The sequence below is a fragment of the Callorhinchus milii genome, unplaced genomic scaffold (genome assembly GCF_018977255.1).
Source record: "Callorhinchus milii isolate IMCB2004 unplaced genomic scaffold, IMCB_Cmil_1.0 Scaffold8, whole genome shotgun sequence".
In the NCBI taxonomy this organism is placed as follows: domain Eukaryota; kingdom Metazoa; phylum Chordata; class Chondrichthyes; order Chimaeriformes; family Callorhinchidae; genus Callorhinchus; species Callorhinchus milii.
Window position 1 is genome coordinate 20,308,447 of NW_024704749.1, and position 16,437 is coordinate 20,324,883.

The 16,437-nt window shown below is 45.0% G+C and overlaps 1 protein-coding gene across 1 annotated transcript in view; it reads left to right on the forward strand.

The window, feature by feature from the left end:
* gpr107 (G protein-coupled receptor 107) overlaps positions 1–14,981 on the forward strand; it is a 36,551-nt gene extending 21,570 nt beyond the window's left edge. The window contains exon 18 of the mRNA XM_007902824.2: positions 8,953–14,981. Coding sequence (XP_007901015.1) covers positions 8,953–9,049 — 97 coding nt within the window. The 3' untranslated portion in view covers positions 9,050–14,981. The remainder of the gene's footprint in view (positions 1–8,952) is intronic.
* The last annotated feature ends 1,456 nt before the right edge of the window (positions 14,982–16,437 follow it).

The following is a 16,437-nucleotide window of genomic DNA, read 5'->3' on the forward strand; positions in this document are numbered from 1 at the left end:
ATTGATCTCAGATTCTCTTCAGTGAAGTCTGATGAGCCTAGTGAGCAGCTTTCAGCTTTTCCTGCTGGGGCTACATGTGCTTGTGCCAATGCCGTGGTGATGGCCAGAGCCGGGTGCGTGTGTGTGAGGGTGGTGGGGGGTGGTGAGCACAGTTTAATTATCACTTGGTTTCTCTCTTGCCTCTTTGTGTGCGCAAGTAAGTTCCTGAGGAGCTTGTTTGACCCAAATTTTCTTGCTGGAGAGAATAGTCTGCTGCTTCTGTCAGCTCATTTCACTAATACCATTTGTTCAGAGTGATTGGAAGTGGGTTTTGTTCTTTCTTTCTTAATCCTTAACATTTCCAGCCTTAGGTTGCTACTGTGGGTGCTTGCCCACCTATTCAGCTTATAGTGCTGTCTTTACAGAGAGGAGAGGGGAGAGAGGATTGACACTTTGTATGTGGGTATGAATTGCCTCCCACTTCTCCTGTCCAGCAACTATTCAGACGGTGATTCCCTATGGGATTGAGAGGTGAGAGATTCTCTGCCCAGAGAGGTTTGCATGATGGCGCCCTCTGAGACGTTTGATCTGCTCCCTCCAGATGTGTGTCAGCCCGCTGCAGACACAATGATTATTATTTTGTGTATTATAATTGTCCATCTGAGATCAGAAATCCAGCATTTTAAAACCTCAGTATAAAGGCTAAGGCTCCCGAGTTGTCAGGTATTTCTTTCTACCTTTCAAATCAGGACCAGGATCCTTCCATGCAGGAAGGATTTAGTCCTTCTAGTCACAGCTCCATGATTCGGAGCTGTGACTAGTCTGGTACAACCAACACTGGGTCTGTAAATAAAAGCCATTGACACCGAGGCCTAGTGCTGTGTGCAGGATGCTCAGCCACCGGCCAGAGAACTGAGTGTAAGTTATCTCACTGTCTGTAACTGGTACCGGCTTAGTTTATGTGTTCATTGGCACTATTCCGTAAAGCTGCGGTATCCAGTGTTACCATCTGCTTATGAAACACTTTGAGTCGTTCCACGATATGATGAGCCACTGCATCAAATGCAAGGTTTGTTTTACATACTGTATCCATGGATACAGCTGTAAACAGAGATTGAACGGGTTAGAGCTTTTCTCTTTGGAGATGAGACGATCGAAAGGGAATCTGATGGAGGTGTTTAAAATTATCAAAGGGTTGATAAAGTGGATGACATTAATAGGCTTTTTCCACTTTTGTTGAATCCAAAATGAGGGGGCATGAATATATCTGTATTGAAATCAATTGATGTATATGCCAAGATGGCTAAGAATTGCTGGTTGCATCTCTCATATCTGTAGTTCTATTCATCAATCCATTTATAGTTCAATTAATCCCTGATCAGTGTGAAGGATAATATACTTAACTGTGTTGTCACTCATCCAGTCAGTACAAACTCTACAGTAAATCAGATAACTGATTCCATGTTCAGAACCAAGCCAATGGTGAAATGAGGTTTTAATTTTAATTTAAATCCATGACTGTTTCTGGGACGCTGCTGTGCGCAGTTGGCTGCCACATTTCACCCACACATATACAGTCAGTTCACTTTACAGAATATTCTGTGAAGCGCTTTGAGACGTCTAGAAGATATGAAAAGTGCTATATCAAATGCAACGATTATTATTTTTTATTACTATTTATGAATGTATTGCCTAGGTAACCGTATGTATGAGCTGGAAAAAGATGATGACTTGAGTGGGTCTGAGGGATGCTGAGGAACTGCCGCACGAGATGCTGAAATTTCAGTAATGCAGGCCTGAAGACACTGTTATACAGGAAATGAGGGCCCTTCCCTCTTGCTCTCTCTCTTCCTCCCACCCCCCCATCTTCCTCCCAACAAATTCCTGAGTGAACAAATTCCTTGTAACCTTTCTCTTGATTCCTATGTTAGCAATCCAGCCTTATTGACAAATTTTCCACAACGAAAGGAAACCGGTTTTCCCTATTTTTTTTCTGCTACCAGAGACATTTTCCGGATGATGATAATAGGTGTGGTGCAGCTTGCTGTGTGTCGCCGGTGTCTGTGAAAATGCAAGTTCTGTCTTCTGTATCTCTGCAGCTGTTACAAGCAGTCATTTTGTTCTGATGAATATATGCTGTCAAACAAGAGCTTTAAAAAGCCTGAGCCTTGCTGTGGGTTACACTGCTCCAGGAAATGGACCAGTGTCCTTGCTCTGTCAGTGATTCCCCAGCATCTGCACCTTGTTGAACATTTGCTTCCACCTCCTGTCGTTGATGAAGTAACGCTGTTAGAGACGATGGAGAGCTGAATCTCAATGGTTTCACAGTGCCTGCGGGTTAGATGAATGAAGCCTTCAATTATTAACTAGCCTGTTGTTACACTGAATGAGTCTACTGCATCAAATGGCCTGAATAAAAATGGAGTGTTTCACATGTAGATGCTCTCCGCTGAATGGATTTGCTGTGGACCCCAGTGGACCCATTCCTCATGAATGTGGTGAATGGCTGACTGAACAATGAGTCACAGGCTGGAATCTGAGAAGGATTGAGCCTTCATAGAATCTTTCAGCACAGAAGGAGGCCATTTGGCCCATCGTGCCTCTGCCGGTTATTTACCAATACCAACTAGTCCCACTCCCCTGCTCTTGCCTCAAAACCCTGAACATTTTTCATTTTTAAGTACCTATCCAATTCCCTTTTGAAAGCTATTATCAAATCTGCTTCTACCACCCTTCCAGGCAGTGCATTCCAGACTGTAACAACTCTCTGGGTAAAAAAAGTGTCTCTTCGTCTCCCCTCTGGTTCTTTTGCCAATTATCTTAAATCCATGTCCTCTGGTTACCGACCCAGCTGCCAGAGGAAACAGTTTCTCCCTATCTATTTTATCAAAACCTCTCATAATTTTGAACACCTCTATTAAATCCCCCCATAACCTTCTCTGCTCTAAGGAGAATAATCCAGCCTCTCTCATCTCTCCACATAATTGTAGTCCCTCATCACTGGTATCATTCTTGTAAATCTTCTCTACACGCTCTCCAGTTGCCTTAACCACTTGCTTTAAACATAGGAGCACATATTGATCATATCAGAACCCATGTATCTATGATTTTGATGGACTTTTTTGTTTACTGCTGGAAGATGTTATGGAATGTAGAAGTTAATTCACGGTGTTGTCTTCAGTGAGGGAGTAACAGCAGTGACACGCTGGCAGTTCTTGAGATGTGGTGTCTTGGGGATCTGTGAATACCCCATTGCTGAATTCTCTGACCAACACAGGACTTGCCACTACTCCATTTAAATGCTGTGCATCACAGCCAGCAAACAGTCCATTTCCTGGAGCCTCTTCAAGCATAGTATTCAGAAGGCGGTGTTGTGTTCGGGGCGTGATGTGGAGCAGCACCTTGAGCTGCAGAACTACCCGGCTCTATGCCTTCTTTGCTGGTAACAAGCGCAGTATTGCTTAGGTTGAATATATGGGAGCTTGGCACCAGGTTGGTTGTGGAAATAGAACCATTGCTTTTCATGCTCTCCCAGCTCACAGTGCCCGGTTTGGGCAGTGCTGTCCCCGATGACCACGAGAGGCTGCTGTGGGCGTTGGTGCTGGTGATAAAAAAAGAATGGTTTAAGGAAACAGCTCAGAGGTATAGTGAAGTACAGTGCTGACCAGAGAAAGACGATCTGTAGCTTTGCAAACCGAAGACACCAAAACTGAAGATTTTATCGTCAGGGATTTGATGGGTAAATGGTGATCTGCCAAGTAAACTTTGGAGGATGCTTTCTAGAGAGTTTTAAGCACAGGTTGATAGGAGCCAAGGCTTGGGGACACCAGAGTGTATGTTTTGGTGTACTTCTGGAGTCTTAACAACCAAAACCCACATAGCTTGCCAATGAGAGCACTGCCTGGCAAGCTTTCCCACTGCTTGTCCATCTAGGACCACCCTACCTGTTAGGGCTTTGACTTGCAGGGTTAACGAGCTGAGTGGGAGTAACTGCTCTGCCCTTCCAAGTCTTGCAGACGAACCAAGCTACCTGGGCTGTCATCATTAATGCCCTGGAATACTGTGGACCCGCCTGGCTCAGGAACTGGACTAGAGACAGCCAAAGGATTGATTTGACATTCTGTTGCCAAACATGTCACCCTGGAGCCAGGCCTAGCTTACCTCTGCCCAAGTTAGTAATTTGTTGAATCAGCAAAGGAGGATGTCATTCGGCCCACAGCTCCTGGTGCTGGATGTTTTACTGGAAAGAAGTTCTTCAGCCAAGCCCACTCTCCAGTCCCATACTCTGTCCTTCAAATACTCAACCTGTTCAGAAACGTGTAGGGAGCTGGAGGATTTGGAAGGATGTGGGGAGCTAGGAAATAAACCTAAACTAACACTTGATGGGCTGAGTTTTCTCACTTCCAACGAGTGAATTGTTGTACCAGGAAGATTAATCCTTCCAGTTCGACACATTCTGGAATCCTGGCTCCTTCCTGCAGTTTATAAAACAAAAAGCACCAGTTTAGGGCTGTGATTATCCCTGGCCACAGTGGCTGGGCAGACTGAGCGGCACGACTTGCTAGACTGGCCTGTTTTGAAGTCTAAATGTGCACCTCTTGCTGTTCGTTACTGTTACTTTGCTCACAGCAGATGGTGACATGGAAAGCCAGCTCTAGGCTTGTTGGATGAGCCAGCGCAGTGCTGCAGCATCGTGTGTGCACAACCTCCACACATTACGTGGAGTCTGTCAGGCACAGTCAGGAGTTGACAGGAGCTTGGATCAAGCTGTCTTGTGCCTAAAGCTTGACTTTTAATGTATGAAACCGTTTCCTCTTTGCATTGTCACAATGGAGGATAATACATAATAAATAAATAATCCTTGCATTTGATATAGTGCCTTATCAAGTCTTCCAGACGTCTCACAGAATATACTGTAAAGTGAATTGACTGTATGTTTGCGGGCGAAACGCAGCAGCCAATTGCGCACAGCAGTGTCCCACACACAGTCATAATGCAGAGAGCAACAAGGATTGACTATGAAGCTGACATCTCACTTTGGGGCTTGAGAGCAAAGCTCGGGCACATCAACAATTTGCATTTGAACGCCAGCAAACAGCCCTGTGTCACTGCAGGATGCCTGGACTTAGGGATGTACACTGTGAAGTTCGTGGGGTGGTTTTATTTTTATGCTGACAGCAGCTGTCACAGCACTTAGTGCTATGGATAAAATAATCCTTGCAGTTAACACGTTGTCGAAATATGTCAAAGTGTTTAGTCCACAAACAGTGACTGATTTTATTTGGAGATAAAGTTTATATCTCTAGGACAGGGGAGAGAGAGAAACTCCCTTCTCTTTTTGAATCTTATCAGGGGATCTTTATCGTTCACCTGAACAGGAACAGATGGGACCTCAGTTTAATGGCTCAATTGAAGGATGGCACCTCCAACAATACAGCTCTCCCCCAGCACACTTTGGAGTGTCAGCCTAGACTGAGCTTAAAGTGGTTTAAACCCACAACATCTGACTGTGAGGCTGAGCCAGCTTGAGACTAGACGCAGGGTAATGTCATCACAGAGGAATTAACAATTACAAATGATCATTCTCAGAGCAGCATTCTTAACTGCAAGCAGAATCCTTGGCAAAAAAGTAAAATGTTATTTTGTGTGATCAGAATTCCTGCTGCGGCTCTCAGTGTGGTTATTCCAGCGATACCTGGCTGGAAGAGTGAGAGAAAATGTATATTAAATTGCAAAAAGTGATGAAAAATACGAGGAAGGGTTCACGTATGTAAATCTTTAAAAGTGGGAGGGTGCAAATTAGCCGAGTGGTTAAAAGCAAACTAATTGGATAGTGAGATTTATAAATAAAACCAAAGAATCTCACAGCAAGGAGGTGATGCTGAAGCTGGTGATGCTAATCATTGGTTAGGCCATCCTGGCTGCCCCACTTTCACAACCATGTGAAAGTGGGACAGCCATGGAGAGGGCCTGGAGGAGATTTACTGCAACACTGTACTACCGGGAAGAGGGGTTTGATTCACGAGGAGACATTGGAGACTTGGGACTATGTTGGGATCAGTGAAGTTGCAAAGAGACCTGATTTGCCTAATGTGGAAGTGAAAAACGACTTCTACTTGCTGTAACAGGTGGACCTCAATATAAACAAACAAACAGAGGTTAGAATTTATGTTACACAGAGGATTATAAGGACTTTGCCAAAAACCGTGGTTGAAGCAGATCTATGGTAGCTTTTAATATTAATAATAATAATAATCCTTGCATTTATGTAGCACCTCATCACATTGTAGAGATGTCTCAAAGCGATTCACAGGATAGACTGTAAAATGTGTATTTATGGGCAAAACGTAGCAGCTAGTTTGCGCATAACAAGTTCCCACAAACAACCCTGTGACCAATTTTTTGTTATTTGGGGAACTGTTGGCCAGGATATCGGGAGAAACTCCATTCTCTTTTCAAATAGTGCCATGGGATCTTTAACGTCCATCTGAACGGGCAGGACTTCAGTTTAAAGTCTCATCCGAAGGATGGCACCTCCGACAATACAATCCCTCTCTCCTCCCCGCCCCCCCCCCCCCCCGCAACACTGCATTGGAGCATCAGTCTGGACTATATGATTCCAAGTCCCGATGAGGGGCTTATACCCACAACCTCTGAGAGAGGAGGGAGTGGTACCACTGAGCCAGGCTGACACTTTCAATAACGTATGTACATTTTGGTGGAGTCGGTGATGTTAGGGAGGAAAGCAGACTTGTTCAGGATGAAAGGTTTGAAGGAGAGTTGAGGATCCAACAAACCACTGAGTTGGACGGGGAGATTGGTTCGGGTTGTGCCTGGGATGAGGAGGTTGTGGAGAGAACCTCCATTTTGTTGGCATTGTTGCGTTATGACACATTGATGTATTGAGCTTCTATGAAGGGAGATTGTGACTGATTAATGGACCATACTGCAGGTGTGAGGGTGCTCTGAGCTTGGCGGGGCCTCCTGGGTCAGTGCCTATTGAACAGGTGTCTGGCGTGTGTCCTGTTGTAGTGGGGAGGAATCAAAAGGCTTGGCATTCACCGTGGAAAAAGGTTGGATTTCCAGCATGCTCATTTCTATGGGCAGGAGGACGCCACTGGTGGATTGTATCTACCTGCTGTTCCATCTCCACATCCACAGTGTGGCCTGAGTGTAGAGGGAAACAAATTGCTCCTGAGCGGGCTTGTTAGAGGGAGTAATTCGATCAATGTTGTGTCACAGAAACTTTATAAACCAAACTGTGATACAGCTATTTCACACAGGATGAGGGGAGCCATGGATTCATGTGGATGGGGCAGTGGTGTACATTTAAACCAATATAGCAGGGGAGAGGAAGGAACAAGACAAAGAAGCAAAAAGCGAAGAAAACATTGCGTTTGCCTACAAAATACACAATTGATAATCATGGGTATTTACAGCACAGAAAGAGGCCATTCAGCCTGCACCGCGCCTCAGGACAAGGCAATCATTCTTATGCCCACATCCTTTCAAGTCTTTAACTTTCATATACTGTACTTGTCTTCTTCCCTCTTGAAAACCCCCATGGACTCTGTCACAGTCACTACACTTTATGGTAATTCCTGTAAAACACTTTCTGATGTGAAAGGCACAATGTTATAGTTATATAAAATAGTTAAGGGATTTATTTAGCAAGGATCAAAGAGAACAGGCAACTAAGAAAGGTGGGGAAACACATTAGAAGTATTACAAATTAATGTTTTGGTCAGCCGGGTGTCTGACGTGTGAAAACCCGTCACCATGCTTAAGAGTATCTAAACCAGTTCCACATATGTATACCACCTCAAACACAAGAAACAAGTCAATGAAGCGGCAAGGACAGTGACGAGAATAGAGAGTAACACTAGAGAGCAGCTAAAGGAGAGAAAGAAAATCGTACAGCAGCAAAGAGGGAATATGAAAAAAGACTTGCAAAAAGACGGTCTCAAGAGTATCACAGCATTTATAAATACATCAAGAGGAGAAGGTGGATCTACAGTCATTCGATCCAGGTGTGACAGGAGCAAAAATAATCCTTTTGATATAGTTTCATATCGTGTTGTCAAAACATATTGAAGCAGTTCACAGGATTTACTGTATTTGATTATGTTTCAACTGAGTGAAGATGCGGGGCTGGCTGTCATGTCGGCCGGGTGTGAGGGAGGGTGTTGGAGTGGGCGAGTTCCAGATTGGGTGCGGGAGAAGAAGTGTTTATTTTCTTGAGCGCTGGTCTGTTTCTGTGTGCAATCTCAATGCAAACTCATCGCGGGGGAAACAACATGACTGGTGATTTGTATCTTTGTTGATATGGCTCTCTGGCTGTGGTGTGGGCAGGTCGGTGCCTGCTGGTGGGCAGCTACACTTGGGGCTATGTTCACATGGCGTCTGCTCCTCGTGACCTTACTCCAGCATCACCGCAGACCTGGGGAAGGAGGAAGCGAGCAGAGGAAATGTATTGTAGTGGGTACAAGCACCTCAGGGCAGGAAGTCTCGAGGGACAGAGCCAGTGACCTCTTCAGAAAGCGCCCACGCCCCCATCATTCCTGTGTGCTTAGTGCTGGTACTGAGAAGGGTGGAGACCCTGACCTGACCCAGGGAGCCTGAGACCTAGGCCACATTGACTGGCCAGAGGGTGGTTAATGTTTAGAGTTGGGGGAGGGGGTTTGCGAGCGCGCAAGTTTGTCAGACTCTGTCACTGTGAAGCTCTCCGCGTGAAGGGCGCTATATAAATTTAAGTTGTTGCTGTTGTAAGGGGGTGTGGCAGACTCCGCGGCCCCAAGCCCAGGTACCTGCATCCCTCCACGATTATTAAGTTGTGTTGTTGTTAGGGGTTACACCCCCCACGAATAAACCTGTGTTATATAGTGAGAGTTTCTGTGTGCATCAGTATCTGTCTGCACTATGAATGGCCACTGGGGCGGAGTTGTTAAATTACATTTTTCCTCTCTTTTGCAGAGTGACGACAACTGGGTTAATGGAAGGAGTGAAGAAAGTCAACAGAGCAGCCAACGGCCCCACGGAGTCCAGAGGAGAGCAGGACCGGGTGGTGTGAGGGTGATCGAGCAAGACTGCGTGGTGTGAGGGTGGTCCTGGAATGAGATTGGCTCAAGTCAGTCCTGGACCGAACATGAACCAAAAACACTTTATTCCAGATTCAAAAAAAAAAGTGCTTGCGCACACAATTTGAACTCAATGTTTTGTTTGAACAGAAATTCCCACCAGGTATTTGTAGTTTTCCAATCAATCAACATGTGGTGCACAAGACTGGATTTGGTGCCTGTCTTGGTCCCAGTCACTGTGTATTGCTGACCTGCCTCAGTGCATCTCAAGTCCATTTCTAGCTTCTGAGGGGGTTTATTGCTGTAAATTTCATGGTGTTTAGGACCTGGTTGGCTGAGGGTTGGTTCCATTTGCTGATGTACAAACCTGTGTAGCTGAGAGACCCGCACAGTAGTTTAGTGACTGGCTATGGTTGTAGGTCAGGTCTGCAAATTGTCAACAGCCATACTTGTGATGAACTGAATTGGTTTCAGGAGCGCTGTGCACAGGGTCACAGAGTGCTGTGTTGCTCGTGGACAGGTGGGGGGTGGGGGGGAAACTCTAGCATAACTCCAATCAACAATGTGGATTTAATGGAGCAGAACATTCTTCTGCTGAATGAAAGCTCGTCTCAAAAGCAGCCCACACCTTTCAGAGGACAAAATAATAGGTTGTTAAAAAGTAGGTCATGCAGCGAATGGTATCGTTGTAAATTTTACTTTACAATGGACTCTGCTCTTTACTGTACAGCTGCTGCGTATGTTCATGTTGCCGAACAGTCGTCGAGAGCTGTACTTGTAGCAGTGCTGAACTTACAGCAGGGCTGTAATCAGCTCCTCGCTCCAACACCAAACTGAACCCTCACCTTCCTCACTTAGACGACTGGGAATTAAATTTAGGAGTCAAGGCTTTTCTTCGGAAGTGATTGAGGTGGAATTGCTCCATTGGGGACTCAGGTTCCATTCCCGAGCGTCAGCGGATTCACAGACTGAGCAGATGTTTGTGTGTCTTGTCAGCGATCGAGTCCCCGAGCAGAGCGTGGGAGTCGGGCCATTTCATTCCATGCTCAAAACAAGTGAAACACACCTTCGAGATCCCATGTGAGATGCTCGCAGGCTCTGACCTTGAGCACTGATTTGCGGTGTTTCTTAAGTGATTTCTTCATCAGAAATGTGGGATTCTAAAGCAGCAGGTGTTCTGGAGAATACGTTCGTGAGAACCTTCGATCGCTTACAAATTGGATAATTTCACATTTCTTATTGAGAAATTAGTTACAAATACTACCAATTAGCGCTCGTTATTTCACACTCTGGTTAGCGGGTCGTTTATTTTTAGATTTCATTCCATCTTTTATTTTGAAACGTGTTTTTAAATGTTTTCCCCCCGGAGAGTTATTGCTCTCCCTCCCACGAGTACCTCCAATAGCACCTCCAGCGAGATTGATTATTCCTGCTTGTCTTTGTGTCTGTCCCAGAAATAATGTCACTGGCACACGGTCAGACATAGACTCCTGTGAATCACAGTGAGCTTTGAAAAGTCTCGTTTTGAATCAGCTGTCAAGCTGGGGAGGGACTTTCATGGAGCTAGCTGGGGCAGCAGAGGAAGAGATCTTTCCCTCAGACTTGGCTCTGCATGTGGATGAGAAGCTGCATCTGCTTGTCATTTGCGCTTGCTATGTGTGTGCTCTTTGGGTGTGTGAGTACGTGAGTGTGTCTGCGCGCATGAAGGCCCCTTCTGTGTACTGCTTATTGCCTGCTCTGGTGTGTATTATTCAGTGTGTAATGCTGATGTGTATTCAGTGTGTAGCTGTTCTTGCTCTGGCCTGTCTGCAGGAATGTGTTGGTGCTGTTCACTGTAGGGGCTGGGGTGGGGGGAGTAAACATTTTTCCTCTTAAACTAGATAAACCCTCTGGTGTCACGCCTTGTTTAAGCCCTTGTTTTGAATGGCTGTCAAGGGTCACAGCACAGAGCCAGTCCCTCTCTGTAGGTTTAGTGGAGCCCGGCTGCTCATGTTCACTGGAGGTGGGGAAGCCGTGTGTGAGTTGTGCAGAGCCTGTGGGAATCTGAGCCACATTCACTTCTCTCCTGGGGCATTGAGCACAGCAGCATCACTGAGCCCTGGGAGGTGCCTGCTGAAGTGGACAGTGTTAGCTGTGACAGAGAATCCAACTCTAAAACTCCTGATTGTAAACAGATCAGCCACAAGCACAGCACTCCTGAACATCGGGGTGTGGCCAGTGATGTATTATTACTCTATAGTTTGTGTTATTGAACAATTGTCACAATTGTAGCTTCACATTCAGTTGCCTGAGCTGAATGCAGAGCGAGTGTAGACTGAGAGACACTGGCCTGAATTTAAGTGGTGTTGGTGGAGATCCTCTGCTCAGGGACTCGTTCAGTGAATTTCAATTAAATCTTCGGGCTCAGACACAGGAACCCGATTGATGTTGATATTAGATTGAGTTTGTCCTTCTGGACAACCATTTGTGGTGCGGAGAAAATCCAAGATGCTCACAGGCCATCAATAAATTACAAATTTAGAGTTGCTGTCACCAGCGCTTCCAGAAAGTCCTATCACGATGCATGTTAAAGACTTGTGTGCATGAAGCCAGTGGTGAAATCCTGAAAAACCCAGGAACCCAAGGCCCCAATTTCCATCTGGTCTAGCCCTAAGATTTCATGCAGAGTTGGAAAATTGTTTAGTTTCTTTGAAGCTGTTTCTTAAAAAGACCATTTTCAAAATGAGATGTTCTAACTTTTGTGTTACTCCAACTCAGGATCCATTACTTTGTCATTGTTGGATCAGCCCTTAGGGGCCCAGGTGCGTGTCTGCTCGGACCCAATTAATTCCAGAGCCAAGTTTTGCCGCGATTGCTTCTGAAGTAATGTGGTCAGAAATCACCAGGTTATTGAGCCTCTCTTTGTGACCTGCCACAATCTCAGCTCCCATGATATTAAGATGGATTTGATTCAGACGTTGCTGGTCACAACTGTTTCCATCTCCGGTGTTTGTGACCAGTAGCTGCAGGCCAGTCCCAGCGGCTGGATTTGTCCTGAGCTTCACATCCGCTGGCGCTTCACCAAACTCAGTGTTAAAGGCCAGACGTTTACAAAGGCCAGGGAGATGTTACGGACCTTGTCTCTCAGCTTGTGTATCTTACTCCCTGCATCTAGCTACCAAATAATCTCAGCAAAAATTTATCCACTAAAATCTTATTAATAAAGACTTAATTTCAGCTGTCAGCAAAAACCCAGTGTCTGTACGGGCAGACTCGCATGAACACCAGTCCATCACACTAGTAACTGGAACTCGCAATGTGTGGGAAAATTAGCACTTTAGTCTCTTAATTGAAATTAACGTTAGACGCTTTGTGTTCATTCTAGCTCCACCTCCTCCTTCATGTTCATTAATTCCTTCGAGTCTTGAACTCCCAATTACTGTATTTCTAACTGGATCCTTGCAGTCAGTCACTGTGTAACTTTACAATCGATTCTGGACCTTGGTTAGCTCAGTGTCTTCACGTTTGTCGAGTTGAAACTGATTGAAACCTTACATATCAAATTCAAACTGCACCTTTCTGAGTGTCTCATACTTTCACAGACTGTGTGTGTGTGTGTGTCTTGTCTGTCTGTCTGTCTGTCGGGGGTTGCTGGATCTCACTAAAAACATTATTTCCTTTTTTTAATTAATTATCCTCTTTTTAATTTTCTGTTTATTATCTGTCACTTGTTGACATTGTTAACACTACTCTCTCAGGCTTCTTTCTAAATATTTCTGAATTCTGTTGACGGACACATTATCATTTTACTGACCAGTAATCCTCTCTTGTGTGTGCAAGTACAATCTCGCTGATTGTACTTGCACATCTGCGCATATTTATTGATGTTCATGACCTCACATGCCCACCCCGCCCCATTACACATGTTAATTCAGCCACACCTATCAGTACATTTAACCAACGTAACCTTGCTGGGAGGGTCTTCTCACCTGGCTGCCACGTTGGGTGAAGGTATTGGTAGATCTAGGCAGTTCTCAGTCAACATAGACACAGCCTCCATCAGTGTATGAGGTGGTTCTCCCCCACCCCACCACCGCCCAATGTGGGTTTCAGTGGGACATGTGGGTGCTGGTTGGTGGAATTTAATAAACAGGAAGCTCACACCCGTTGTACTCGGCATGGAGGGGGAAGGGTCCATGCACACATCAGTTGTTTGATGCGCTGAATGCTGACCTGATCCCAATCTATGTACAAATGTTTGTCTTTTAACGCTTCAAGATCTGGCAGGATTTGAGTGGCTGTCCGGTGACTGAGCGGTACACTGGGCAGTGCCCGGTCACACTAATGATGTAAATGTGTAAAATTCTCAGTGATGCGTTTTCTCATGTAAATATCTATTGTATTTATATAACCAATAGACTGGTGGGATTCACAACCAGTGGTCTCAAGCCAGCTGGTTAAAGTGACGCCGGGGTATACAGGTGCTTCTTAACTTACACTGGCAACAGACTTCTTAACTTACACTGTAACAGGCGAGGCTGTAAACAGGCAAGGAGTGGTATTTTGTGTGAGGCACAAACTCTGGACCAGGTTTTGCAGTGAGAGCAGCTTGAAGCTCCTAATGCTTTGAGTTACCAGCTGGAGGATAACAAGAGAATAAATTATTCTTTCCCATCCATCTATCCCCACACCTAAACCTAATCTTAAGTCACAGAGCAGACAACATAGCAAGGAAACTGGCAAAAGGATGTGCGTTGGCCAAAGGGTGTGTGTGAGCAAACAAATACCTGCTTGGGTTAAATGTCCTTTACACATCTGTAACCCTGTGAGACTGTTTGTCTACAGTTTGATTTGGGGAATAGAATCAGCCCCACACTGGGGATTGCGGATTGTCACACAATGAGCTGGCTGCTTATTCTGTCCTTTGTTCAAGAATTAATGGATGAGATGTCCAGAATGTGCTCAGCACATTATTTTCCCTTTTTGTTTTGCTCCCTTTAACCAGAAGCTGTTGAAAGGTTTTGGAACAGTTGGATTGATGGGAAGAGCTAATCTCTGTGTGACGTGGATGATACTACAGAGAGATCTCTTTCCCTCATGCAGGATAAAGGGAGAGGAATCCTCAGAGCTGGGGGACACGTGAATTGTCACTGGGCAGCTGTATTCCTCTCCCCAACTCCCTCAAGCATTGAACCAAGCACCTGAGAGAAGCCCTCGCCCACTTGACTATGGTTGATTGCCTCAGTTCAGTTTCCTAAATCCATTGGTTAATGTAATTTCTGCTCCTTTTATAAGTGCTTCAGTTTGCAGTGTTATTGTGGTGTAATGAGCATTGCATCAATGAGAAGAACCAGGGTTACATTCACCACAAATTAAGCTTGGATCATCTCGGGGAAGGAGCCAGACTTTCCACAGGAGCTTCCCTGCAGAGAGAATGGGCAAACACCATCCCCGGGACATATCTCCAAGCCCACCAACTCGCTTTTCATGTTACAGTCACTCAAGCAGATGCTTGGGGGCTGCTCATGTGCTCACCACCGGGGGAGGGGGTAAAGCTTGCTCAGGATTGATGCAATGGTGCAATTTTAGCGATAGGGGAACATAGATATTGGTCATTACACTAAGTGGAGCCATTGGAAAGAGAAACAGTTTTGTATGGTACATTAGTGGACAGTTTGAAAATCAGTGCAATATGGAATGACAATTAATGGCTTAACCCTGTTTATAACCTACTCACTCTACTTTCTACAAGCCTAACAACTTGCTTGGTGTCTCAAGGTCAACTGGCTGGACTGAATGGATTAGGCGTTTGTATGGATTCTAATAATCATGAGTTTCTAATTTATAAAATGTGATCTGATGGAAATAGATAATAAAGGTTCCTCTGGGTGATTTGTATTTCTGGGATGTGCTAATAAAGGTAAATGATTTGACAACTTTGGGAAATCAGTATGTTGTATCATTTGTGACTGAAATCAGACAGAAACTCCAGGCGGCTCTGAGGTCCTACATGAATGAGGTGAGTGATTACAGGAGGTTTGTAGCTGAGGATCAGTGGGTACCTTGTGGAGCCCTGGATACTGGGTTCTCCCTTGAGAAAGATCTGGTGTTTGATTGAGGATATGTGCAGGGGGGCGGGGGAGGTAAACAATAGAGGGGCTGTACTGGAACCTCTCTTGTTCCTTGTAAATGTTAATGACCTGGATTCACGGACCCAGTGTAAATAGTTATATTCGCAGAAGACATCAAAAGTTTTTTTTGGAGGATGAACCACAGCATCAGAGGAGGTAGTGGAGGACTTCACTGATCAGATATGTACAGGGGCTGATAACTGGCAAATTAAGTTTAATACAGTCAAATGCAATTTAATACATATACTATCCAAGAACAGGAAACACAATTGGCTGCCTGTTTCACCCATAAAATATAGTCGTTAGACTTTACAGTAAATCCTGTGAAGCGTTTTGAGACGTTTCAAAGATGTGATAAGGCACTATATCAAATGCAAGGTTTATTATTATTAAACCAAGTACTCCATGGATGGGTCAGATTTTGCCAAGGGGGAAGGTGAAAGAGACTTAGGGGAGGGGTATTCGTTGATTTGTCTCTCACTATGCCAAAAAAAGTGAGGCAGCAATAAAAAAAGGCAAACAGGATGTTGGGCTACATTGCTAAATCAGTTGAGTGTAGATTCCCAGACATCATACTCAGTCTGTAAGGTTCTGGTCAGACTGCATCATGAATATTGCACATAGTTCTGTCACCGTGACATAAGATCCAGAAACAGTGCAGAGGAGAGCATCAAGGATAATCCTCCGTATCAGAGAAATAAACTGAGCAATGATTAGACAAGCTCGGGCTCGTCAGCCTTGAGAAAGGCAACTCAGAAGGGACCTTATAGAGATTTATAACATTTTAACTGGGTTTGAAACTCAAGTTATTTCGGTGTTCTCAGATTCCACTCGCACGTGAAGCAAACTATATGAATGCAAGTTGTTGTTGAGAGATGCTTGATTGTGAGTTAAGGCTGAACATTACAAAGTGGGAGGGCACAACAGATGGGGACTGAAGGAAAGCTAGGCTGCGAAGTGCGTGGTGCTGAAGGTGAATTTGCACATTGCCATATTTATGTGCAGGTCCTGCAGCAAGTCAACGACAACACTGAAAATGCCATTGAGTCTTGTTTCTCGCTGACTGGTTTCCTCTAACAGCTGCCCGTGACAGGATGAGTTCAAGAGGTCTCTGAACAGAGATGGGTATAACAGCGCCAAGCCAAGCCCGACTCAAGCTTTTTGTGGATTTTGTTGCTCCTGGGAAGGACAGGTGGGAAGAGGAGGCCATTCAGCCCATCATGCTGGCTCTATCTTATTGCAATGAAACAAATTGCAATTTAAAAAATGCC